We start from the raw sequence: 20,836 nt of genomic DNA on the forward strand, positions 1-20,836 counted from the left end.
TTATTAGCTTTTAATTCATTTTTCCTCCATGAACTCACCCAGCTGCCTTTGAACACATGTATAGGAGTCTCATAGCAACGACAGGCTCTTGTGGCAGAGACTTCCATGGCTTAATTAGATGTAGTGAGGTTAAATGTCCTGCTGCTTGTCCTGAGTTGGCCCCACTGCTGGAGGTAGGGGCGGCTGTGCTGTGCCCCAAGTGTTTGCTGTGTGGCCTTGGTCTGTGCGTGAACCCGGACTGATGGAAAGCTTGAGGGTCTTGTGTTTAGGGTGGGAAACTTGATGGGTCTGTTGATTTTCTTGTGTTTTTTAAATTGTGCCTACCTACTTTTGTTCCTGTCCTGCACAGCAATTTCTCCTGGTAAAGAAAATGTTGCACCAGACCCTGCCTAATTTCGTCACGTGGCTGGCACTGGCACACTCTCTGTACCCCTTGTTAAAGTCTAATCCGAGTAACTGCTACCTCCATTCTTCTCATCTTCCTTTTTATGCTGCTAAGGGCTGTCTTGCGACTTGGGGTTTCATTGTCTTTCTACCCTGTTTATCCCTAATTACCTCTCAACTGACACATTGTGTGTTTCTGTCTGCTCATGAGGTGGCTCCAGTAAGTTGAACGCTAATTTATCCCGAGTCATGACCATCTGAGGCTTGGCAAGAGCAGAGTCGGAACAGGAGAATTTGCTCCAGTGTGTTGGTGCTGGTTAAACAAAGTCTGGAATTGTTTTTCCACGTGACAGAATGGTCTTTGTGCCAGCCTGAATGCAGACTCAGCTGGACCGTGACACGTGAGGAGGGATGTCAATTAGAAACACAATTAGGATGCATGAGGATACGTAGCCCCTAGAGAAAAGCAGAAAAGGTTGGGACAGAAAGGAACAAACATCTCAGCATTGGCCACCAGAGATTGTCCTCATGGCCTTAAGGAGCTCCTGAGTCTGCAAACTCTGAGCTGACACCACGGATTGAGTGAGGAGGTCTCACCCTGCTCATGGGTACGTGTGTGATGGTACATTAAACTATGCTGGGGAACGGACCCAGGTTAAAAAGTAATCTGGTGAAAGCTAGGGTCCGTAGTGCAAGCTCAAACAAATCTTTCCTCTCCCCTTGCCCTGCTTAAGACCAACTTTTAATGCTAATCCATCCCCCCACCCCCCACCCCCCCAAAAAAAAAAACCCCACAAATACCTATTTTTGATCATATTAATCATGATTATACAGATGTCGAGCTTACTAAGGGGAGAAAACTGATAGTTAGGTTTGTGTTCATTCTGGTTTAAGGTCACAGGATTTTTCTGTTACGTTACACGCTGCGAATTGCTGGCCTGCATTGACTGTCTAACAGTAAACTTTTAATAAGTTTATCTGCTAATTTCCAAGGGAGAAGCTCCCCACTGGCAGGTTTTGTGCAGAGCTGTATATTATTCTGGCCTTTAACATGCATCCTTTAGAGCTATACAAATAGCTCTATAAAAAATAGAAATATATAAAAATATATAAAAATACTTAAATATACACTTTATATAAATATAAATATAAATATGTATATAAAAATATTAAATATAAAAAATAGAGCTATACTATACAAACTGCTTGGGGAAAGACACAGTGCAAGGCAGGAGCAGTGGGCATCTGGAAGACAACCTGGCAAGAAAAGAGTTTTAAATTTAAAATGTTTTAGGCTACATCCTGCTGCAAAGTAGAGGGGCATTTACCAGTCCAAGTGTAGGTGCCCACGCTCTTTATTGTATTCTTAGATGATTTTAGATGCTGTAGTTAGGAGCAACTCCATTACCAGCAGGAGAGAAAGTGACCTCGACAGTGAAAAGCAGTATCTGAAGAAAAGTTTCAGGTTTACCCTGGCAAAGAAGGTATCTGTAGTACCTCTTGGCTTCACTTTGGAATGCTTTTATTACGTCTGTACGAGAGCTTGAGTTAAAGCACCTTTATCCCTGCCTCTGTGAAGACAATGTACCCACTTGACACGGGCTGTAGTAGGAAGGTGCCTTTTCAGCTGCGTGGCAGCAATAACTTGATGGCATCTCAAAGGGCGGGGCAGGGAAGGCAAGGCCTGGCCTGTTTGAGGACTGTATGTGACAAAATGATGGACTGGCCCCATTACTGAGGCAGTCGGTAGCAGAAAGCTTATGAACTGCAAGGATGGGTGAGATTGGAAGGGCTGCAGTGCCCTTTAGGATGGCTGATGCAGGGAAAGAGAAGAGTTTAAGCAGGGGAGGGGTTACAGCAGACATGGTTGTGGTATTTACATCCCACCTGGTTTAGCATTAAAATGCCCTAAATCTGGCATGGTTCATAACAAGTTTCTCCCATTTGAGAAGTGTTGTTGTTGACTGATGACCTTAGCTTCAGCACAGAGGGGGATTCACAAGAGGAAGCTGGAAAATGAGTAGTCCTTCTGTAGATGTCCAGTTTGTTCCTTAATGAACAGGAGCTGGTAAGATTGACTAGATGTGTTTCCATGAGAAACTTCGTGTCACATGTGAAATGTATGGGGCTTCCCAGATGTTCTTCTGGTGGAACAGTTGGCTCAGAGCTACAGACTCCGAAGTAGAATGGGGCTCTATGCAAGGCAGGCAATGAGGCTCAGTGTTCCACCAACATGTTTCTTTGCTTGATTTCTTATCTGTTCCACCCACACTCCCAGCAATTTCCTGAAACTGGGTATAACAACCTGTTGCAGCTCCTCCAGACATGCATTTTCTTCCTGAAATGTGCATTTAGCAGCTTTGTACAGACCCTATTAGGATGAATGTTCCTCTAGAGGACCCAGGCTGCTCCCATCTATCGGATGCCCAGCAACCACCCAGTTTGGTATAGCTGCTGCGTCACCCTATTTCTGCCCTCATTGCCATGCTCAGCAGACAGGCCAGGAACTTGATGAGCCACAGAGATCCGGTGACTCCTACAGAAGTTGTTTCTCAAGGTCTTTTTCCTGTTTCTACATGAATACTGTTATGTGTGCCTTCTGTACTTACGGACCTGTACTGTACGGCTTTCATTTAAGGAGAATAAACACGTGTCTCATACTTTGGAAAATGTTTTCCTAGGGAGATCTTGTTCTCATGGGAGCATGAAGCAGGCTGGTGGCTGTTTTGTTTTGCCAGTGGACGTGGCCATCCTCAAAGGCCATGGACTTTCTGATTTTGCATGTAAAACCAGATGCTGTCCCGCTGTGTGCAGCTAGTGGACTCTTCCTTGGAGCTGCATCTCTTCAATTCTGGCCATCAGGAGTGCACCATCTTCAAAGGTCTTGACTCCACAGCAGCAAAGCCATGCACGAAGAGCAGACTACAACCTTGTGAACAGGCTCAAGCCTGCCTTGCCCTTCATGGAGCAAACACAGAATTACAAAACCACCAAGTCATGTGAAAGCTGTGTCCAAGACAGGGGAAGACAGCATGTGACAGCCCCGGGTTTCTGCTCAATGGTCCCGTCACCCAGCGGCACTACAGTTTGCATTCAGTTTTCACACATGTGAATGTATGACATGACCTCCGTGTGCCCTTGGATGGTCCTGATTTGTTTCCTTTGCCCTCTGTGGCTGAGCCAGTGTTGATTTTGTTCAGTAGGTGACAGATTTCAAACCTTCTTTGCCTGACTGGGCTAGAATAAGTGTGCAAATGCTGTTCTTGCAGAACAGATGGGGAAAGCCTGGAAATGGTGACTGAAACTCATGTTTACCTTAATGGGTGATGTGATGTGATGTGATTGATGTGATTGTGATGTGATGTGATGTGATATGATGGGGCAACTTGGGCCTTTTTGTGGTGCCAGAAGGGCTGTTTTGAAATCAGACTGGTGATGCTCACCCATTCGGCAAACCATGTCTGACTGTCATGTTCAGGCTAGAAGTAGAAAATACAGATTTTCCCAGGAAGGGCGAGAATGTCATTGCTAAAAAGAAAAAAAAAACCACCAAACAACACCAAACCCAAATCAAAACACTGTGTTAAGTCTTGGTCATGTCACAATGGAAAAGAGTATCCAAACACTTCTGTTTTTTGCAGAGTTAGCTTGGGTGTCTGTACGGTGTTGCTACTGCAACGGTTTCTCAACCCACGTACTGCACTGCGGGAATGCTTTGGGTCATGCCCATAAGGTCTGAGCTCATGTCTTCATGAGTAATAGACCCTCAAAAAACCAGGATTGCAGATGGGCAGGAGGCAGCATGTGGGACCAGATGGTGGTTGGAAGGGGCGATGCTACATCCAGATCAGTAGGTCCACCTTGGACATACATGGTTCTTCTTCCAGCTGACCATTACAGAAGTAACCAACTAACACTTAGGCTGGGACAGTGATGTTCCTGTGGTGTTGCACATGTGCTTTTCAGCCCTGAGGAAGCTCCTCAGCCTCCTGCCTCTGCTCATGGACTGTTGTGGTCCTGTGGAGCAAAGCTGTAGGTATCTGCACCCTTGGTTTGAGTCATTTAGTTTAAATTAAGCCATCTGTATGTAATGAATGGGTTGCTTCTCTGTTTTTTTTGATAAGAGAAGACTTTGGGGAAGACTTTCTGAGTCTACCACCCATGGGTTTTGTTTTACAAAGGACAGAACATTTTCTTGCAGAATTAAGTAAGGACCAGGTGGAGACACCCTCTCATATCAGAGACATCTACAATGATGGAATTGTCTTCCCTCTTAGCCCCCAAATCAGACAAAACAGTCGGGCTTAAAAAATATAAATAAATTAAATCTACCAGACTGTTACTGAGCAAGCCTGGCACAACCCCACTGACTACCTGCTGGTCTGCTGAAACATTTGAAAATGAAATGCTTTCACACATCCAGCCTGATCTCACTCCCTGATTAAGCAAGCTACTTATGCTTAGATATTTCTAACAAGCTTGAGTGCTCTCTAGGAGCTGTGAGAACCAACTTTATCTTTGTGTCTACAAGACAGGGGATTAGGTGGTAGCAAAAATTAAACTTTTAGATCTGTCCCGTCCTCTGGGTGCTCTGGGGTAAGAGCTGGCTGGCTGCTGTTTTGTTTTGCTTTTTTCTTGGCTCGGTTGCCTTCACTGGGAGGGGCCAGGAAGAATTTGTATCCCAGTTTTTTGACCTGTTCGCATGCCTAGAGCTTTCCTCTGGGATGAATTGCCAGTGTTCCTGCAAAAAACCCCATAGCCTTATGGTCATTCAGACCTTGATATACGAAACAAGGCAAACTAACAAGATTATGAATTTTTTAATGCTTCCAATTTTCTCAGACAAATGACGTTTAAGAGGTGGTGGTTACTAAGGAAAAAACATTCTCATTCATCTCTGCAGTCACTTGTGTCTGGATCGGAACAACCACTTAATACCAGGCCAGCTAACCATTCAAACTGCAGTGTCCCTTGCTCTATGACACCGTTCCAGCCCAGGCTCCAGGATGACCTGGAAAGTGAGTTTTGAAGCAGAGTGTGGTCCTTAGCAAGGAATCCACCCATGTGTGAAGCTTAAAAATGAGGTGTTCCCACCTAACTCTGTCACCCCACCTGGGTGACCTTTTTGGAGTCCATGCTGAGATGCTCAAGGTATTTCTTCCCATGAAGTATAAAGTAAGGTTTGGCTTCTACGTGTTAACTTCCCGACACCTCAACAACAAGGAGAATGCCTCTCGCCTATTGTTTGTTGCAATCAGGGTAGAAGTTCAGGATGTTAGAGTATGCCACCCACAGATAGCCCCAGTTCAGCTCTTCCTGGAAGCAACACAAAGACTCTAGCTATCTCTATTAGTAAATAAATTTGGTCTAGCCTCATAGCCAAGTGGCTATTGTATAATCTATACGTAGCTAATTTCTCCTTACCTCCCAAAATAGCACGACTATGTGCAAGCTACCTGTTTCAAATGGTCCCTGGATAACATTCGAGGATTGTCTGGGAGAGGCGCTAGTTGGCACACATCAAAACCATGCCAGCGCCTCTGCCACCACTTTAACAATGTAAATTTTCACAGCATGACGCCACATCCTTGTCTGCTTACTATCATGAGCGTAGGCTTTGAGCGTGCCCTACAGCCAGGCTAAGGATACACGTGGACAGACCATATCCAGTCCCTTGAGTTTGCCGTTTTGCTTCACAAAGTTAAAAGAACCTTAGTTTTGTATTTTTATCTCCATTAGTAAGATTGGCTGACTCTGCCCATCGTATCTTCACCACCTGGCCTTCTTCCAGCTCAGTCTCTTATGACATGCTGTTAGCTGGCTGCACCCGTTTCCTCTGATACGTTTCTTTAGGGAGGTGAGGCTGGGACAGAGGAAGCTACTGGAGTTTGCTCACATGGGTTTGCTGCCTTGCCTTTTTTTTTTTTTTTTTTTTTTTTTTGTTAAAGTATTTCCCACTTCCATTTTAGGCAAGCTTCCCTGGTTGACGCAGCAGTTGTGACATATAACCAGCAGTGTAGTGTCCTGCTTAGAAAGGACTAACGCCAGACGTCTGTTCCTCTGGAGGGCTGGATATTCGGGCATGGCTGGCCTGGCTCTGCAGCTCCATACCATAGCTTTTAATGTCAAGAGTTGCAGAGAGAGGCACCCAGGCAGAAAACTGGTGAGAGATACAGAAAGAGATGCTCTGCTTCATCCTTTGCTGCCTTCAGGGATTTTCTCCTGGGAGAACAAATCTGGCACTAAGCAGGATTAACACCTATCAAGAAGTTCCAGTGGTGTGGAAGAGGTGTCATGGCCAGCCTGAGAAGATCTTCAATTTGGGGCATCATGAAAATGGGTTATAGTCTTGGTGGCCTTCTGTGACACCTGCTCATGTTGAGCTATTGGGTTTCTATTTCCTCTTCTAACACTTTAAAATGCTTTTTGGGGACAGCAATTCTACCCATGTGTGCTGTCAAGAGCAGGACAGGCTGATTGTTTGCATGAGCACTGAAGCCTTGGCTGATGGATACTCTTGCAAGGGAGTTTATGTGTGCCTTCTGTGTTGTGTCCAGGACATGTGCACGGCCGAAGTAACTGCATCTCTGCTCCAAGTGGAGGAAACCTTCTCAGCATGCCTGGCACGGATAGATGCTCTCATCCTCAAGCCTCTGCTCCAGGCAGGTAGGTCAAAGACGACTACTTTTTTTGTCTGTGGTTCTAGCCTTGAGTCACTGGCACACCTATGAAGGGATTTATAACTGAAACTCCAGAGCTCTGAGGACTTGCTGGAGGCTGGTTTGCTGGACTAAGTGGAATGTAGAGATGTTTTGTTTAAGATAGTGAACTCTTAAGGATGCCTGTGGCCTTTCATTCAAGCCTAGGACTGTGGTTCCTGTTGTTTTTAGAGGTTAATCGAGGTACTAACCAGTATCGGCCTGTACTCCTGCTCCGAGGCTGATTTCCATCATGGTGTGTGGAAATCCAAAATGTATCTCACACATACGCAACCCTTAAACCATGCCCGTCCTGCCTCCCTGCTCACAGCCGATGGTCATGCCCATCTCTGAAAGTAAAACTTGTGGGTGCAGGTTCTGAGCTGGCAGCAAATCAGAGCAGCTCCACTGAAACAACAAATCCACATAAATATTCACAAGCCTGTCTGGCTAAAAGTTGTGTGACTGGATTAGGCCCATGGGGTGGTTTCCTTTCCTGTCACCACCTTTCTGGTCTAGCCTCCAAGGAGACCAGGGACAACCCTTCGGGTCAGGGGCAGAAAATTTTCTGCTGATGCTTGTGCCTGAGCTGGGGCTGAGCCTGGCAGGCTGACCCGACCACGTCCTGCGGGAATGGGAAGGATGAAGCCGTAGCTCATGCAGTTGCTCACAGGGACACAATCCTAAACAACCATCATCTCCTTCCACCCTGGCATAGTTTTCCTGTAAGAATATGTGTGCTTTACACTGAAAAATTGGGCTGGGTGTTATAGACAGGCAATGTTTACTACAAGATTTCTTGGAGTCCAGGCTTTCTGATGGCCTTTTCCCCCCACCTTTTCCTCAAAGAGCCTAGTGACCAGAAAGGAAAGGAGAACTTTAAGCTCTTCCTGCTCTTGAATGATCGATTTCAAGCTCTCTGGGACCTGACAGAAGAAAATTACCGGAGACTGAAACAAAAATGCAGCACCTCCGAGTCATTCTGCATCCAGGACATTTACACTGTCTGGAAAGGAGACCTGTTTCTGAACCTCTACATCCAGTAAGTACAGAAGCATTTTGGAGCAGCGTAAGGGACTAAATTTATTAACTGGTAGGTTGGTGCAATTAATTTGGGTGTTTAATTTGTTCAGTCCTGCCCACTAGTCCTCAGTGGTTAGGTCAGGGAAGTGCTACAGAATATAGCCTCTGTGCAGGCAGCATGGTAAGCAGCTTTTGTTGTAGCTGCAAGCACGCTTGTAAGAGGCAGGATTTTTTCTTGCAAATAGTTTTTTTAATGCATCTTGAAAATGGAAAGAGGCCAGGTGTAGAGTTTGTGCCTGGGTAATTCATGAGAGTGAAGCTTGAGCTGTCATCAGTAACAGAAAGGTGTGCACAAGCAGGTTTAAAGGACTCCTAGGGATGAGGAGAGATGTCGTCACTAGGCACAGTTCATGTTATGTGTTTGTGCCACATTTTTGTGCTTTTGGCAAGGGATATGATAGCAAGTGATGGATGTAGTGTGAGGTGAAAAACATACTGCCCTATTGCTGTTTCTATAATGAATTACATCTGCTCCCCATCTGTCTGCAAGGCAAAATAAAATGTTTACCTAAAGCACTGTACCGTGTGTAACCTGTGTGTTGATGTCCTAGCATGAAAAATGGTTCATGGGCATCTGAGATGACATAAAGATCAGACAGCATTCAATCCTTCATTTATTACGTTGGTCATAAATGTGGCCAAGCTTTTGCCAGATGGGCTGGTGCCGCCTGCGCAGCTTGGCACCCATACAGGAATAGGAGATGGGCTGTCTCCTCAACATTGCTCTTCATCCAGTCTTGGTTTTGGTGGTTTTTATGCATGTGGAGGGAGGAAGGAAGGACTACTCTTTGTTTTGGTTTTACTTGGGCAGCATCATTTTAAAAAGCAGTGCACAACAGACTTTGTCTGTATGTGAACGGGGTTTGGAGCAGTGCGTGCTGTTCATTTGGGAACTGGTTCAGTGAATTAAAACCAGTTTGCATTAAAAAGGCATACAAAAGATGAAAACTTGTGCTGAGGTTTCAGATGGTACAAAGGAGATATATATCTTAAGATCTAATTTCCCCTCATGAAATTAAAACCTGTTTTTGCTGGTGTCATGCAAAAAAAAAAAAAAAAATGCTGGTTCCTACCTACTTGTGCTGACTCTCTCTGTGCAGTCCTCTGTACAGTGTCTCAGGCTTATTGGAGTGCTGTAGGAGGAAGCAAAGCCACTGTCCAGGGACGTGAAAATCAGCAGTAAATACATGTCCCTGAAAGATGGAATAAATTGTAGTGAGCCTGGACTTTATACATGGTATCGGAAAACACTACTGGAAGGAAGAGTGGTATTTGCTGACAAAATACGCCTTGATCTCCCTCTAGTGTGAGCTGAGATACATTGGTGTGTAACCTTGACTTGAATTTACCATCAGTAATACAGACCTGATACTTTCACTTCAGCCAGCAGAAATTCATACCTCCGATGCTGATACCTTAAGCTCCGACACTGTAGATTTGCTTTCCAGGACGGTTGCACAAGGTTGTTTCTGCTTATGCTAAATGCCAGGATGATTTAAACTTCCCATAGTGATACCAGTGCAAAACTCAACATGGCAGTTAAACCAAGGAGCTGGGAAAGGGGACAGAAGGGGAGTGAGCCAGGGGAGAAGTACAGTAGCTACAGCCCCCTTGGAAAAGTGGACTCGACATGGAGTTTTCAAATTAGCTTCTTCCCTTTATCACTTAAACCTCATAGCGAATGTGCATCTCTAACTCAGCTTGTGGTCACCTGTGTTGTTTGTTGTTTTTTTGGTTTTTGTTTTTTTTTCTTGCCAACAGGTATTTTGTCACTTTTGCAAACTACGTTGTAGTCCACGGCTTTGAACACGCCACAAAGAGCAAAAGGTCAGTGGGGTGAAAGATGCTTATTGAAGGGGCTGATAGGAACCCAGGGATGTTGTGTGGCATAAGAAACTAAACCAGAGTGAGCAGCACTGAGCACCGCACCTTGCAGTGATCTAGGTTCCAGCTGCCTCTCCTCTGAACTGGTCGTGCTGGCTGCTCCTGCCATCTTCTGAGACCACGGCAGCAGCTGGTGAAAGGTTTCCATTACAGATCTCTCTCCATCTCTTTCTAGCCATGCACAACCCTTTTCGTAGGAGAGGATGCCTGTAAACTTGAAATTCAGGGGTTCAGATAGGGGGTGGGACCTGAGGAAGGATGATGTGGCAGGAAATTTCCACTGCTGGTTCCATGTGCAGTCAGAGTCGCGTGGAAACAGCAAACGAGGACACGAGCACTAGATGTGAGCAGAGTCACAGCTGCTTTATCCGAGTCACCCTCCTGGGCCGCAAACCATGCTGGATGTCGTGCCGTATTCTGGGGTCCCTGCTTGGAAAGACCACTGGGCTGGAGGTGGGATGGATGGAGCTCGTGTTTGCCTCATTGCCTAGTTTGCGTGCAAATATATTTGTGCTATGTTATCTCCTGGTCTTTCAAGTCTTTCTATACCTTCTCTGTGAGTGTGGTAGCTTATAAAGCTTGGAAAGCAATTTGCAGCAAAACCAATTAATGAACCTTTGTCCTAATTAATTGTTTTGCAGTGAAGCCTGGAAGCACCATAAGACAGTGCTGAAACAATTCCTCACAGACTTCACCTCCGAGACCTCCATGTCACTGGCCTTATACACTGTCCTTCACAAACCTATCCGAGACCATATCGAGCAATATATACTGCTCCTTACCAAGCTGAATGAGGTTCTCAAAGAGGTAGGAAGCTTTATATGGTGTTACTTGACTGCTTTGTGCTAACACCTTATGCAGGGTTTGTGGGGCTTTGTGGTGGTATCAGTGAATCCAAAGCAGGCTAGAAGGAGAAAGTTTTCCAGTGGACAGCTGGAGTGGTGGTAACCAGCACCAGTGGGGTACAGCCCACCTGAAGGTCTCAAAGCAGTGACCATCGGCCACTCCAGCGCAGTACGAGCTGCACATCATACAGAGTAGCTGCAGTGGGTCAGGTAACTGGCCTAAGGTTTCCTACTTCTGCTGGTGGCAGAGATGATGCTGGATTTGGGATGCTTCCCTTGCAAAGGGGGTTGGGGGGTTAGCTCTCTTAGCCCTTTAGATTCAGAGCTGCTGAGGTTTTCCTGCAGCTGTAGCCCAGAGAGTAGATGTCCTGCACAGCCATCCAAAGCTCAAGCCCTGTTTTCTTCTGTCAGAGCTCTGTAAAGGACGTGGTTACCAGTGCCATCAAGGAATATGCGAAGCTGGAATCTTTCATCAGCCAAGTCCTGGATGAAGCTTGTTTTACCAAGTCCTTATGGAAATCCTTGGGCTACAAATTCACGGTGAGTCACAGATGTAGAAAGTGGCTTGATGGGGAGCTCTTTTGGAGGTCTTACACTTCTACTTACCCATGGAGGAAATCTAACACAGATCAAGAAGGGCAAGTGGAAGCCTTGAAGAAACCCTATGGTCACTGGGTGCTTTAGAGTGCTGTGTCCAGTTCTGCTGTCACTGTCATTTTGTGCCACGAGTCAGATGGTCTCTGCAGGAGCTGTTGGCTTCAGTGGTGTGCCCTCTCCCAAATCCTGATGTTTCCTGATGCTCTTGACCCTCCATCTTGACCTCTGTTGTTCCCTCTGCAGGATATGCTCTGTGTCCCTGAGAGGAGGCTGCTGGAAGATAGCAAAAATCTTCCTGTCTCTTCCAGCATGAATCGATCTGACCGGATCTTGCTCTTTGACGATGTCCTTGTGCTAATTCAGGTATGTCTGTAGGCTTTCCGGGGGACTGGAGGGGCAGCGCAGATAAACGACAGTAAAATTCAGTTTCCTTTGAAACTGAAAATGTAGCAGACTGTGGCTGTTGGCAAAAGCTTGGCTCAGATCCATGCACCTGTGGTTTGCACCGGAGAATAAAAGAAGGCCAAATGAAGAAAGAAAAGAAGAGCATCCACATAGCTTTTTCCCCAGTAAATGTGTGCTAGCCAGCCACCACAGGCACCTTCTAGTTACCCAGGCTCATGCCTGCATATGAATCTATCAATTTCCATCCTTGCTTACTCAAAGGGAGCCTGTTGGGTCAAAGTTATTATACTGTAAGCACTCGTGCATAGGGCTAAATATGATTTTTTGTGGTTGATTCTGCTAGTGGCATGGGAGCAGAAGTTGCAGGTGTTCTTGGGGCTATTTCAGGGATTTGGGGCCTGGGTGCAGGGCAGACAGGGAGTGTCTACAGCCGTGGATAGCTGGGTGAATAATGTGTGTTCAAAGGTGTTCTGCACCATGTTAACTAAGTCCAGCTTGGCTTGCTCTGACTGACAGCACCTGTAACCAAGCAGGGCAGCAGGGCTCTCTTCATATGCACCTCTCTCTGCTTGCTCTTTAGTCTTGTGCCAGCCCCTCGGGTGTCCAAACACATGGCTGCTTCATGAGCTGATCCATCTCAAGGGCTCTTCCAAACATGAGCCTTTGTGATAATGCTGGGCACTCCTAGTCATCTTGCAGGGTCTTGGCCCGAGGAAATAGGGTGGTGATTGTCTCACCCAACTTTACATTATAGGTTTCTTAGCACTGTAGTGATTTGGCTGTGAGCAAGTGCCCCCAGGCTCCCTTTGTAGTCAGGGGAGAGAGACATGCGCTGCCTGGGTGTGGTTTATCTGACCTATTTTAGGTGCCAAAATTAGGATGAGTTGAATCATGTCCTTGACTCCATTGTCTAGGCTGAAAGCACAGAGTGACTAGCTTACACGGAGATATCTACATTGTAGACAGCTCTGGTCAACAGTTCCCACCACGTCTCATCTGCTGCTATGACTGTTACTGAGGCTTGGGGAGATATAACTGGTCTGGGATTGAACTGGTTAGCTTGGGCGGCTAGCAGGGCTCTGCTGATGAGAGCTCTGGTGCTGGAAATCTGAACTTTCCATCCTTCCCTGTTCCCCCAAATCTGTTTAGATACATCGCTGATTAACTCACGGTGAACTTCACAGTGCTAGTACCTACACTTGGCCAACTACATCCTTACAGACAGCAGCTCTGTAGTGTGGGCATCTGGACTTTAGACATGGAAGGGAGATATAATATTAAATGCAGTCTTACCGGGTATTTCAACTGTTTTAGTTTCTTCTGTTTGGTGTGCTAGGTCAAAATAGCCACTCTACATTTTGTGCTTGTGGGCTGCTATTGGCTGCCTGGAGTCCAAACCCTAGATAGATCACAAGCAAGATTACGGCATACTGGGTGCCAGGGATGCTTTGGGAGTTTGTCATGTAATGGGGAAGAAACTCTTGCAGAGACAAGTGCTGTCTAAGAAGGTCTGTTTCTGTTGGTTGTAGCTATGGCATTATGGCATTATATATACCAACTGTAAGCATTAAGCTAAGAACTTTCTTCCTTCTCCTGTGTTTCTTCAGTCTCCAAGGTCTGTCATTGTAGTGTGGGACAGACGTGTGGACCATAAAAGAGGGAATTTACAGTGCTGCAGGTCTTGCTCTGCTGTTCAATGCATTGACTAAGTGGGGGCAACGTGTGATGTTTACACCAATAACAGGAACATCTTCTCCCTTTTATTCCAGGGAAACAGCTTTCAGAGCTTTGATCTGAAGCTTGTGTGGGTAGATGAGAACTGCAGGGAGAAGTCAGCTCCAGGACTGTAAGTGAAAAATTTCCACTTGGAGGTAAAAAAAAATAATTGTACAACTTGATTGCAGAACTGAGAAAATGATTCAAAACTTTGTCCCATCTTTTCCACACAGTGGGATTGGTTCTGGGCTATGGGTAATTGCAGCACTGCCCAGCTGGGATCACAGTAGCTTGGACAGGCATTGCTTGCTTTTGATCGATTTTGATATATCAGCAATAATAAAATGGTTTTGCCTCCAGACCTTGAGAACAAAGATGAGCTGAGTCCCTCTTGAGAAGATAAAACTGACTGCAAAAGCACCACTAGCTTCTGAAAAGGAATGGGAAGAGCAGGAGCTGCTGTTTGACTGAGAAATGTGTTTTTCATAGTCTCTATAATGCCTTCTGCTTCACAGGTATGGACTCCGCATTATAACCCCAGAAGAAACGTTCCTTCTCTCTGCCAAAGACCCTCAGATGAAGGTTAGCAGTGGGCAGGGTGTTTCTGTTCTGCCTGAAATCCTGGTTACCCAGTTTTGAAATAGAGGACCGGCACAGAGGGGGTGGCAGCTCTGCGACGGGGGTAAAACGTTGAGTGCTGTGCTGAGTGGAAGCTGAAATGCCACTAAGTGTCAGGATTTCAGCTTCCAGATCAGAAGACAGATTAGTGGGCTCCGCACCTGCTGAAATGCTGCTGAGGCCTTTCTGCTGTGATTTTTGCTATTTTTTTGTTATTTAAAGCAGAATAATAAGCAGTATGGGGTTTGTTGTTTTTTGGGTTTTTTTAATCTCCCCACTGCCAAGCCAATATTCTATTAGCTGTTGGCCAGAGGTGGCTTGAACAGTTGATGGTAAGTGAAAAACATCCAAATGCTGGACGTGGGTTTGCCCTGGACAGCAGTGCGTGCTGCAGAGCTTGGCAACACAGTCCCATCACCATGGTCCTGTGCCAAGGCCAATTAGTGGTGGTGAGAGTCAGGCTTAAATGACGTGGAAACATTGTGCATTGGTGCCATATCCAGCTTGCAGGACCCAAGGTAACACCTGCTCTTGATGCTGTAGATGGGCCACAACTCACCAGCCCAGCCAGCTGAATGGCTCAGAACTGATGGGAACCCACCAGCTTCTTGCTGCTTCTCCTGAAGTAGCTCCTGTTGGGAGCTATTACACTTTCTTCACTCGGTAGTCCAGCACTGCTCTTCTTCTGCCCCCAGGCTGTTTGGGAGTGGAAGCTGAACCAGGCTGTCCGCCAGGCACTGAATGGGAAGCGGGATTTCCCATTGTGGGGTGAGACTGGTGAAGGCAGCAAGCCCCCGTCCTGCCGCTTCTTCACCTACGTCTTCAGGCTGGAGGGCAGGTTCAAGAGCGCGTCCTACGAGGGCGAGTGGCAATGGGGAAAGCCGCATGGCAAGTAAGGAGCCTTTTTTTCCCCCTTTCCTAAGCAAGAACATGCAAAGATGGCCCTGATGCCTTTGTGTAGCACTGCCTAGATCCAGCAGATGAGCAGCTGGAGGTACAGATGCCACGGAGTGGCTGTGGATATGGGGTGATCCATCCCACGCTGAGGGCCTGGGCCACAGGCTCTGGGCTGGTGGTCTCCCAGGGTGTGCTGTCCTCTCTGGTTCCTGCCACACTTGCTTCCAGAGGGAAATCTGGTGTCGAGGACAGATTCAGGGGGCAGCTGGGACATAGTTGCTCGATTTTAGAGTTTTGTCATACCATGAGTCCTGTCAGGTGATCTGTTGTATTGCAGGTGGCTTGCTAGTGATGCTGGTTGATGCAGTCAACTACAGAGGCTGCCCCTGATAATGTGGCAATGATCACACTGAAGGCGCTGCATGGGCTTATGCCTGCAACTAGGACTTAGACTTAAGCTAATGTTTATTTCCAGCCTAAGACATACAATCTCACTGTCATGATAAAAAAAAAAAATAATCTGATTATAAGCCTTTCCTTGTAAATGAGAGAAAAACTTTATCCTGTGCTATCAAAATCTATTTTAACATCCTAAGTATTATGAAAGGAATTGGGGGAAAAAAAATACAGGAGAGGCTCAAATGCACTTCTTGGGAACATGAGAACTGTTCACTAAATCCAACTGAAGTTTAAGAGTGAGCTCTGCCAAAGGGAACGGTCTGTAAATCAAAGGTAAATTGGTGCCAACCAAAATCTCTTTGACATAGGATAGAGCACAGCCTCTGGTTTTGTGAAGAAACATGAATCATGACCTACCTCCACAGCCACCAAAATGGGCTGATTTGGAACTTTTATACTTGCTGAGTTTTACACAGTTCACAGTCACTATTGAAGGAAAAAGGAAGCAGAGACTTAGCTTGAAAGAGCCTTAAAATAATGAGAATATCCAAAATTAAAAGCTTAATCCTGAATCTTATGTGGAAGAGATAGTGCCTTGCCCTGGAACAGGGTTAAAGAGGTGTTTAGAGCAGAGCCGTGCATCTCGGCTTTTGGGTCATTCATTGAAAAGGTCAATGAAGGTCTCGGTCCTTCACATCATCCCCACGATCCTTCACATCATCCCCACTGTCCCGGCACCTGCACTCCTCGCAGACATCTGACAACCGCCGTGCGCAGACACAGAGGGACAAGCATCTCTCCTTGCTTTCCATCTCCTCCTGTCTTAGGGTTGGAGAAATGAGATTAATAAATAGCTCTGCTGCTTCAGATTAAATGATGTGACTGAGGCATCCCAGGAAATTTGTGGCACAACTAAGTGACTTCACGTGCTTTTAATACCTGGGCTTTTAATTGCTTAATTACTAGGCTTTCCTTTCCACCCTTGAAATTACTCTTCTCTGTGACTTGCTGCTAATACAAAGTTACAGAGCAGCAAAGCTGGGCTTGGTGGCTTGTTCACCTCTGAGGGAGAGGCTGGCATGGCAAAGAAGAAGAGCAGAAAGCTGCAGCAGTATGAGTCAGGGCTCTTCAGCAAACTCATCTGTATTCATCTGACACTGTTGTGTCCTGGTGCTGATGACCTGGTGTGGGAAAGAGATACTCCCACTGAGAAGTAGATTAAACCATCACCACAGCAGGCATTCTCTCTGGCTTGCTCTCCTTTGCTAGCATTTGTATTAGCAAAGCAAAAGGAATTCTGTTTTAAATCCGCTTAAAACTAATCTGACCACTTCCCTGTAAATAGCAGGAGAAGAGCCTGTCTCCTGTAGGTGTTTAAAGCAACAGCCTCGGTGAAAGTCAAACAAACGTGTCATGGTTTTGGCACTGCACCATCTTCTATTGTCTCTGGTTGGGGAATCTGTAGGGAGCTGACTGCGTCTGGGATGATGAAAGAATTAAAACAGTGAGTGGGTGGGGGTGGGGTGGCAGACAGGGAGGGGGATGCATTCACAACCCGCATGGCCATGCAGTAATTTGAGTGTCACATTGACCGTTGCAGTCTCATTTGCACTCTTTACCTTGTGTAATCATTTCTGCAACCCCCACACAACAGAGATGGAAAGATACGATCCCTTTAGGCCAGTGCTTGTCTCTTTTGTTTTCATAGTGCCTGGCACAATGAAGTTCTGGACTGCGGTGTCATTATGCTGTCTATGGGCTGTGCCATGCTGGAACGCTGGCTGGCTTCATCACAGGCTGCACTGCAATTACAAAAGGATCATGTGCAAGGTCCTAAACTGATGACCCAGCAACTCTACAAAATGCTCTTGCAATTAGGGAACTTGGAAGAGGATTCTTCCCACTCATTCCAGGGCATGAAAACATTATGGTATTAAATCCTTATAGTGCAAACCAGAGTCCCAGAGGTGCCTGGAGAACGTGTGTGTCTGTGTCCCCCAAACAAACGCTTTGATGTTAGCCATTTCTAGGTTGTGCTTTGGCACCCTCTGTTGCAGCCGTGAGTGCTGCTGGTGATCTCCCTTGTGTCAATGCCTGCTTTGAATTGCAGGGGGACACTGAAGTGGCGTGATGGACGTAACCACGTTGGAGATTTCAAAGATGGCTTGGAGCATGGGTAAGCCTTGAAAAACAGGGAGATTCTTGCATTCCAAATAAGCTAAGAAACAGTTCCTCCCAGATGTAGTGGTATCTTGTAGGGGGACTCTTTGCTGTTACAGGCCAGGTTATCTGACCTGTTTTAGACACCTGACTTAAGCTTCAGTACATTGTAACCTAGAGCAAGTGGTTCACAGTGACTACAATAAAAGAAGTGTGGGCAGATGACCAGTTCAGATGCAGACATTTCCCTTCAGCTGGATGAATCTGACCTTTGATCTCTAAATCTGGGTGAATTTATTCATATGCAATGCCTTGAAGTTATTTTTAGGTGTCTTAAAAAACTTCTCTTAAATGAGGAGTTTTCAGGGGAAAGAAACCGTACTATGAAATTCAAATGCTATTTTTCTAATTTTTTTTTTTTTAAAGTAAGGCTTTTAGATTTCTAATTTCTACAGCAGTTCTAGAATAAGTTAGGTTTTTGAAGGGAAAAAAATATCTCAAATACTTTGTGTCAGGATTAAGAAGACATTTTGTTTGGACCAAAGCAGTTGCTTTGGCAGCCTAACTTGGCCCCTAAATTGGAGAAGTGGTAGAGAGGGGAGAAAACCAACAATGAAAGTAGTTCTGTAGAAGAAGAAAAGAGAAACTACGATTGCAGCTCACAAGGAGATGGATGAGCTCTTCCTTAGACCAAGTCAATTGACACTTGGAAATAACATCAGAGGTAAAGCTGACCCCAACCACGTAAATCAGCTTGGGGAGTCTGGAAAGTCCTTAGTTTTTAAACTTCATCCAGTACAACTGAGTGGCCTTTGGCCGTGCTGACCTCTGCCATATGCACCTTGTAGGTTTGGAATATGCCTTGTCCCACGCCAATCTGAAGACCGGTATGACTGTTATAAGTGCCACTGGTATGAGGGCAAGATGAGAGGCTATGGAATCTGTGAGTAAGTAAAACCCAAAGATAACTCTGGGGAAAAAGGGGACTCCACGTGTTTAAAGGGTGAAACGTTCGCACCTCAGTGTGGAGGGCTCAGTCACAGTGTAAAACCCAGGGTAACTCAGGCAGCAGCTTTTGCTTCGGAGATGGGCAGTATGGCTTCTTGAGAAGCCCTGAGTCTCCTGAGGATTAGAATAGTAAGAGCTGTGACCATTGTAACTACCCGACATAGCATCCTCTGTGCCTTACAGGTGGGGATGTAATTTTGCATTCATGCTGGTGGTTGCAAAGCAGAGAGCGCGTGGTGCACCATCAGTCCTGGACAGACTTGGTGGAACATGCGGCGCTCTCTGTCTCCCCTGGCCATGCTGTCTGAACTAAATCTTCTGTAGAATAGGCTCGTGAATGGTGGGTGGGATGTTATGATGATCTGGGAGTCATAACTGTTATCCTGAACTGCTGAAGGGGGCTGGTTCCCCCAGCTGCCATTTTTTGCTCACTCAAATTCTGAGCTTAAGCCCAGAGCTTAACTTAAGAAATGGAGCCTGAGGCTTGTTTCCTCTCATTTACTCATCAAAATGCTCTGGTGAGTACAGTGATGGGTACAGCCATTTGCACACCTGTGTCTCAAAGCACTGCTGGGAGTGTGGATGGAGCCTGCTCTGTAAAGCACTGTATTGTGGGCACATGGTGGTGTCCCAGCCTTACCCACCACCTACTTCCCATGTAGAACGTCAGAAATGGCAGCGGAGGCCTGCTTAGCAGGTTGTATGTGTAAACCATTTCCATTTGCAGCCTGTGGGGTTAAGTGGACAGGGCCCACTTAACATCAGGTTGGTTTGTGTAGCAGCGAGCAAAACAGCATCCTCATCTTTGCTTAGGTCAGACATGGCTTGTAGCTAAATGGGCTGGCTAACATGAAGCGTGGACTGCTGGTTGCTACTGCACATACTTAACCTTTGTGCCAAGTGGGGCAGAGGAAAGACCACAGCTTTCCAGCTGCTTACTATGGGATAGGTCATCTTCCTTCCTAAAACCTGCATGTTCTGCTCCTTATGTATGAATTAAACTCAGAGTACAGGACACGCAGAAATCTCTAGGGAACCTGGAGCCAACTGAGTAGCGTTGTGCTAGTGTCTTTGGTGTCAAATGGGAGAGCACGCTGATAATTATAGAAGACAGCTCTGCTTAGTGTAAAGGCTTTCTCTGTTGCAACAGTGGAGATCTGTGGCCCAGCATGGACAGAGCTCAGGGGAGCTCTTCTTAGGGGGATGAGCCCAGGAGAAGGGGTAGGTGGTGACCATAGAATGGTGAAGGCAAATCTGGCTTCCCACTGGATCTGATCTCCTGCTCTGGATTAACAAGTGGTCACAGTGACCTGGCTGGTGAGAGGTCAAGGATTAAGTGGCCTCTCCCAGGACAATTGCAAGCCTAAGTGTAGTGTCCTTGGATAATGTTGGAAGCTATAGGTGGAGGGACTAGCTCAGGTGATGCACATTCCTAAAAGTGAACAACTACCAGCTCCAGAGCTACCAGTCAAGTATCTGGAATATTTAGCAGGCAGATGAGCCCAATTACTCACTTTCCTGGCTTCCTACTCCAACAGGAGCTGTCAGGTAGTCACAGTCTTCAATCCTGTCTGTCTGCTGCCCTGCAGGTATGGAAATGATATGGTCTACAAAGGCTACTTCAAAGACAACTTACGTCAAGGGTTTGGGATACTGGAGAAATTCTCAGCTGAGCATCCATTTAAATACACAGGACAGTGGGAAAATGACAAGAAGAATGGATATGGAGTCTGGGAAGACAAAGATAGGTAAAGGTGGCATGGGTCAAAGGTGGCTTTAGGTGTTTGACGGTTTTGTCCCTCTGTTGGCAGGGGTAAAGCCTCAGGTTTTGACGGGGAGACTTGGAGTTGTATTTAACCCCAGCTGGCAGCTAAGCCCCACACAGCTGCTTGCTCACGCCCCCCCGCAGTGGAATGGGGAGAGAACAGAAGAGTAAAAGTGGGAAAACTTGTTGGTTGAGATTAAGACAGTTTATTAGGTAAAGCAAAAACCATGCATGCAAGCAAACTAAACCAAGGAATTTATTCACCACTTCCCACCAGCAGGCAGCTGGGGTTCAGCCATCCCCAGGAGAGCAGGGGTCCATCACCAGTAACGGTTACTTGGGAAGACAGACACCATCACTTTGAACATGCCCTCCTT

At 46.2% G+C, this 20,836-nt stretch overlaps 1 protein-coding gene across 4 annotated transcripts in view; it reads left to right on the plus strand.

Moving 5' to 3' along the window:
* Positions 1-20,836, plus strand: part of ALS2CL (ALS2 C-terminal like) — a 48,615-nt gene that overhangs the window by 13,155 nt on the left and 14,624 nt on the right. For 2 of the 4 annotated variants that reach the window (XM_027809792.2, XM_014282473.3), the window contains exons 2-13: positions 6,942-7,050; positions 7,932-8,124; positions 9,927-9,992; positions 10,691-10,856; positions 11,306-11,434; positions 11,735-11,854; positions 13,666-13,742; positions 14,128-14,194; positions 14,926-15,122; positions 17,637-17,702; positions 18,535-18,633; positions 20,284-20,442. In XM_027809792.2, the coding sequence (XP_027665593.1) occupies positions 6,942-7,050; positions 7,932-8,124; positions 9,927-9,992; positions 10,691-10,856; positions 11,306-11,434; positions 11,735-11,854; positions 13,666-13,742; positions 14,128-14,194; positions 14,926-15,122; positions 17,637-17,702; positions 18,535-18,633; positions 20,284-20,442 (1,448 nt within the window). The other 2 variants (XM_005442329.4, XM_027809791.2) reach the window with 2 other exon arrangements.

Source organism: Falco cherrug, chromosome 4 (genome assembly GCF_023634085.1).
Source record: "Falco cherrug isolate bFalChe1 chromosome 4, bFalChe1.pri, whole genome shotgun sequence".
Taxonomy (NCBI): Eukaryota; Metazoa; Chordata; class Aves; order Falconiformes; family Falconidae; genus Falco; species Falco cherrug.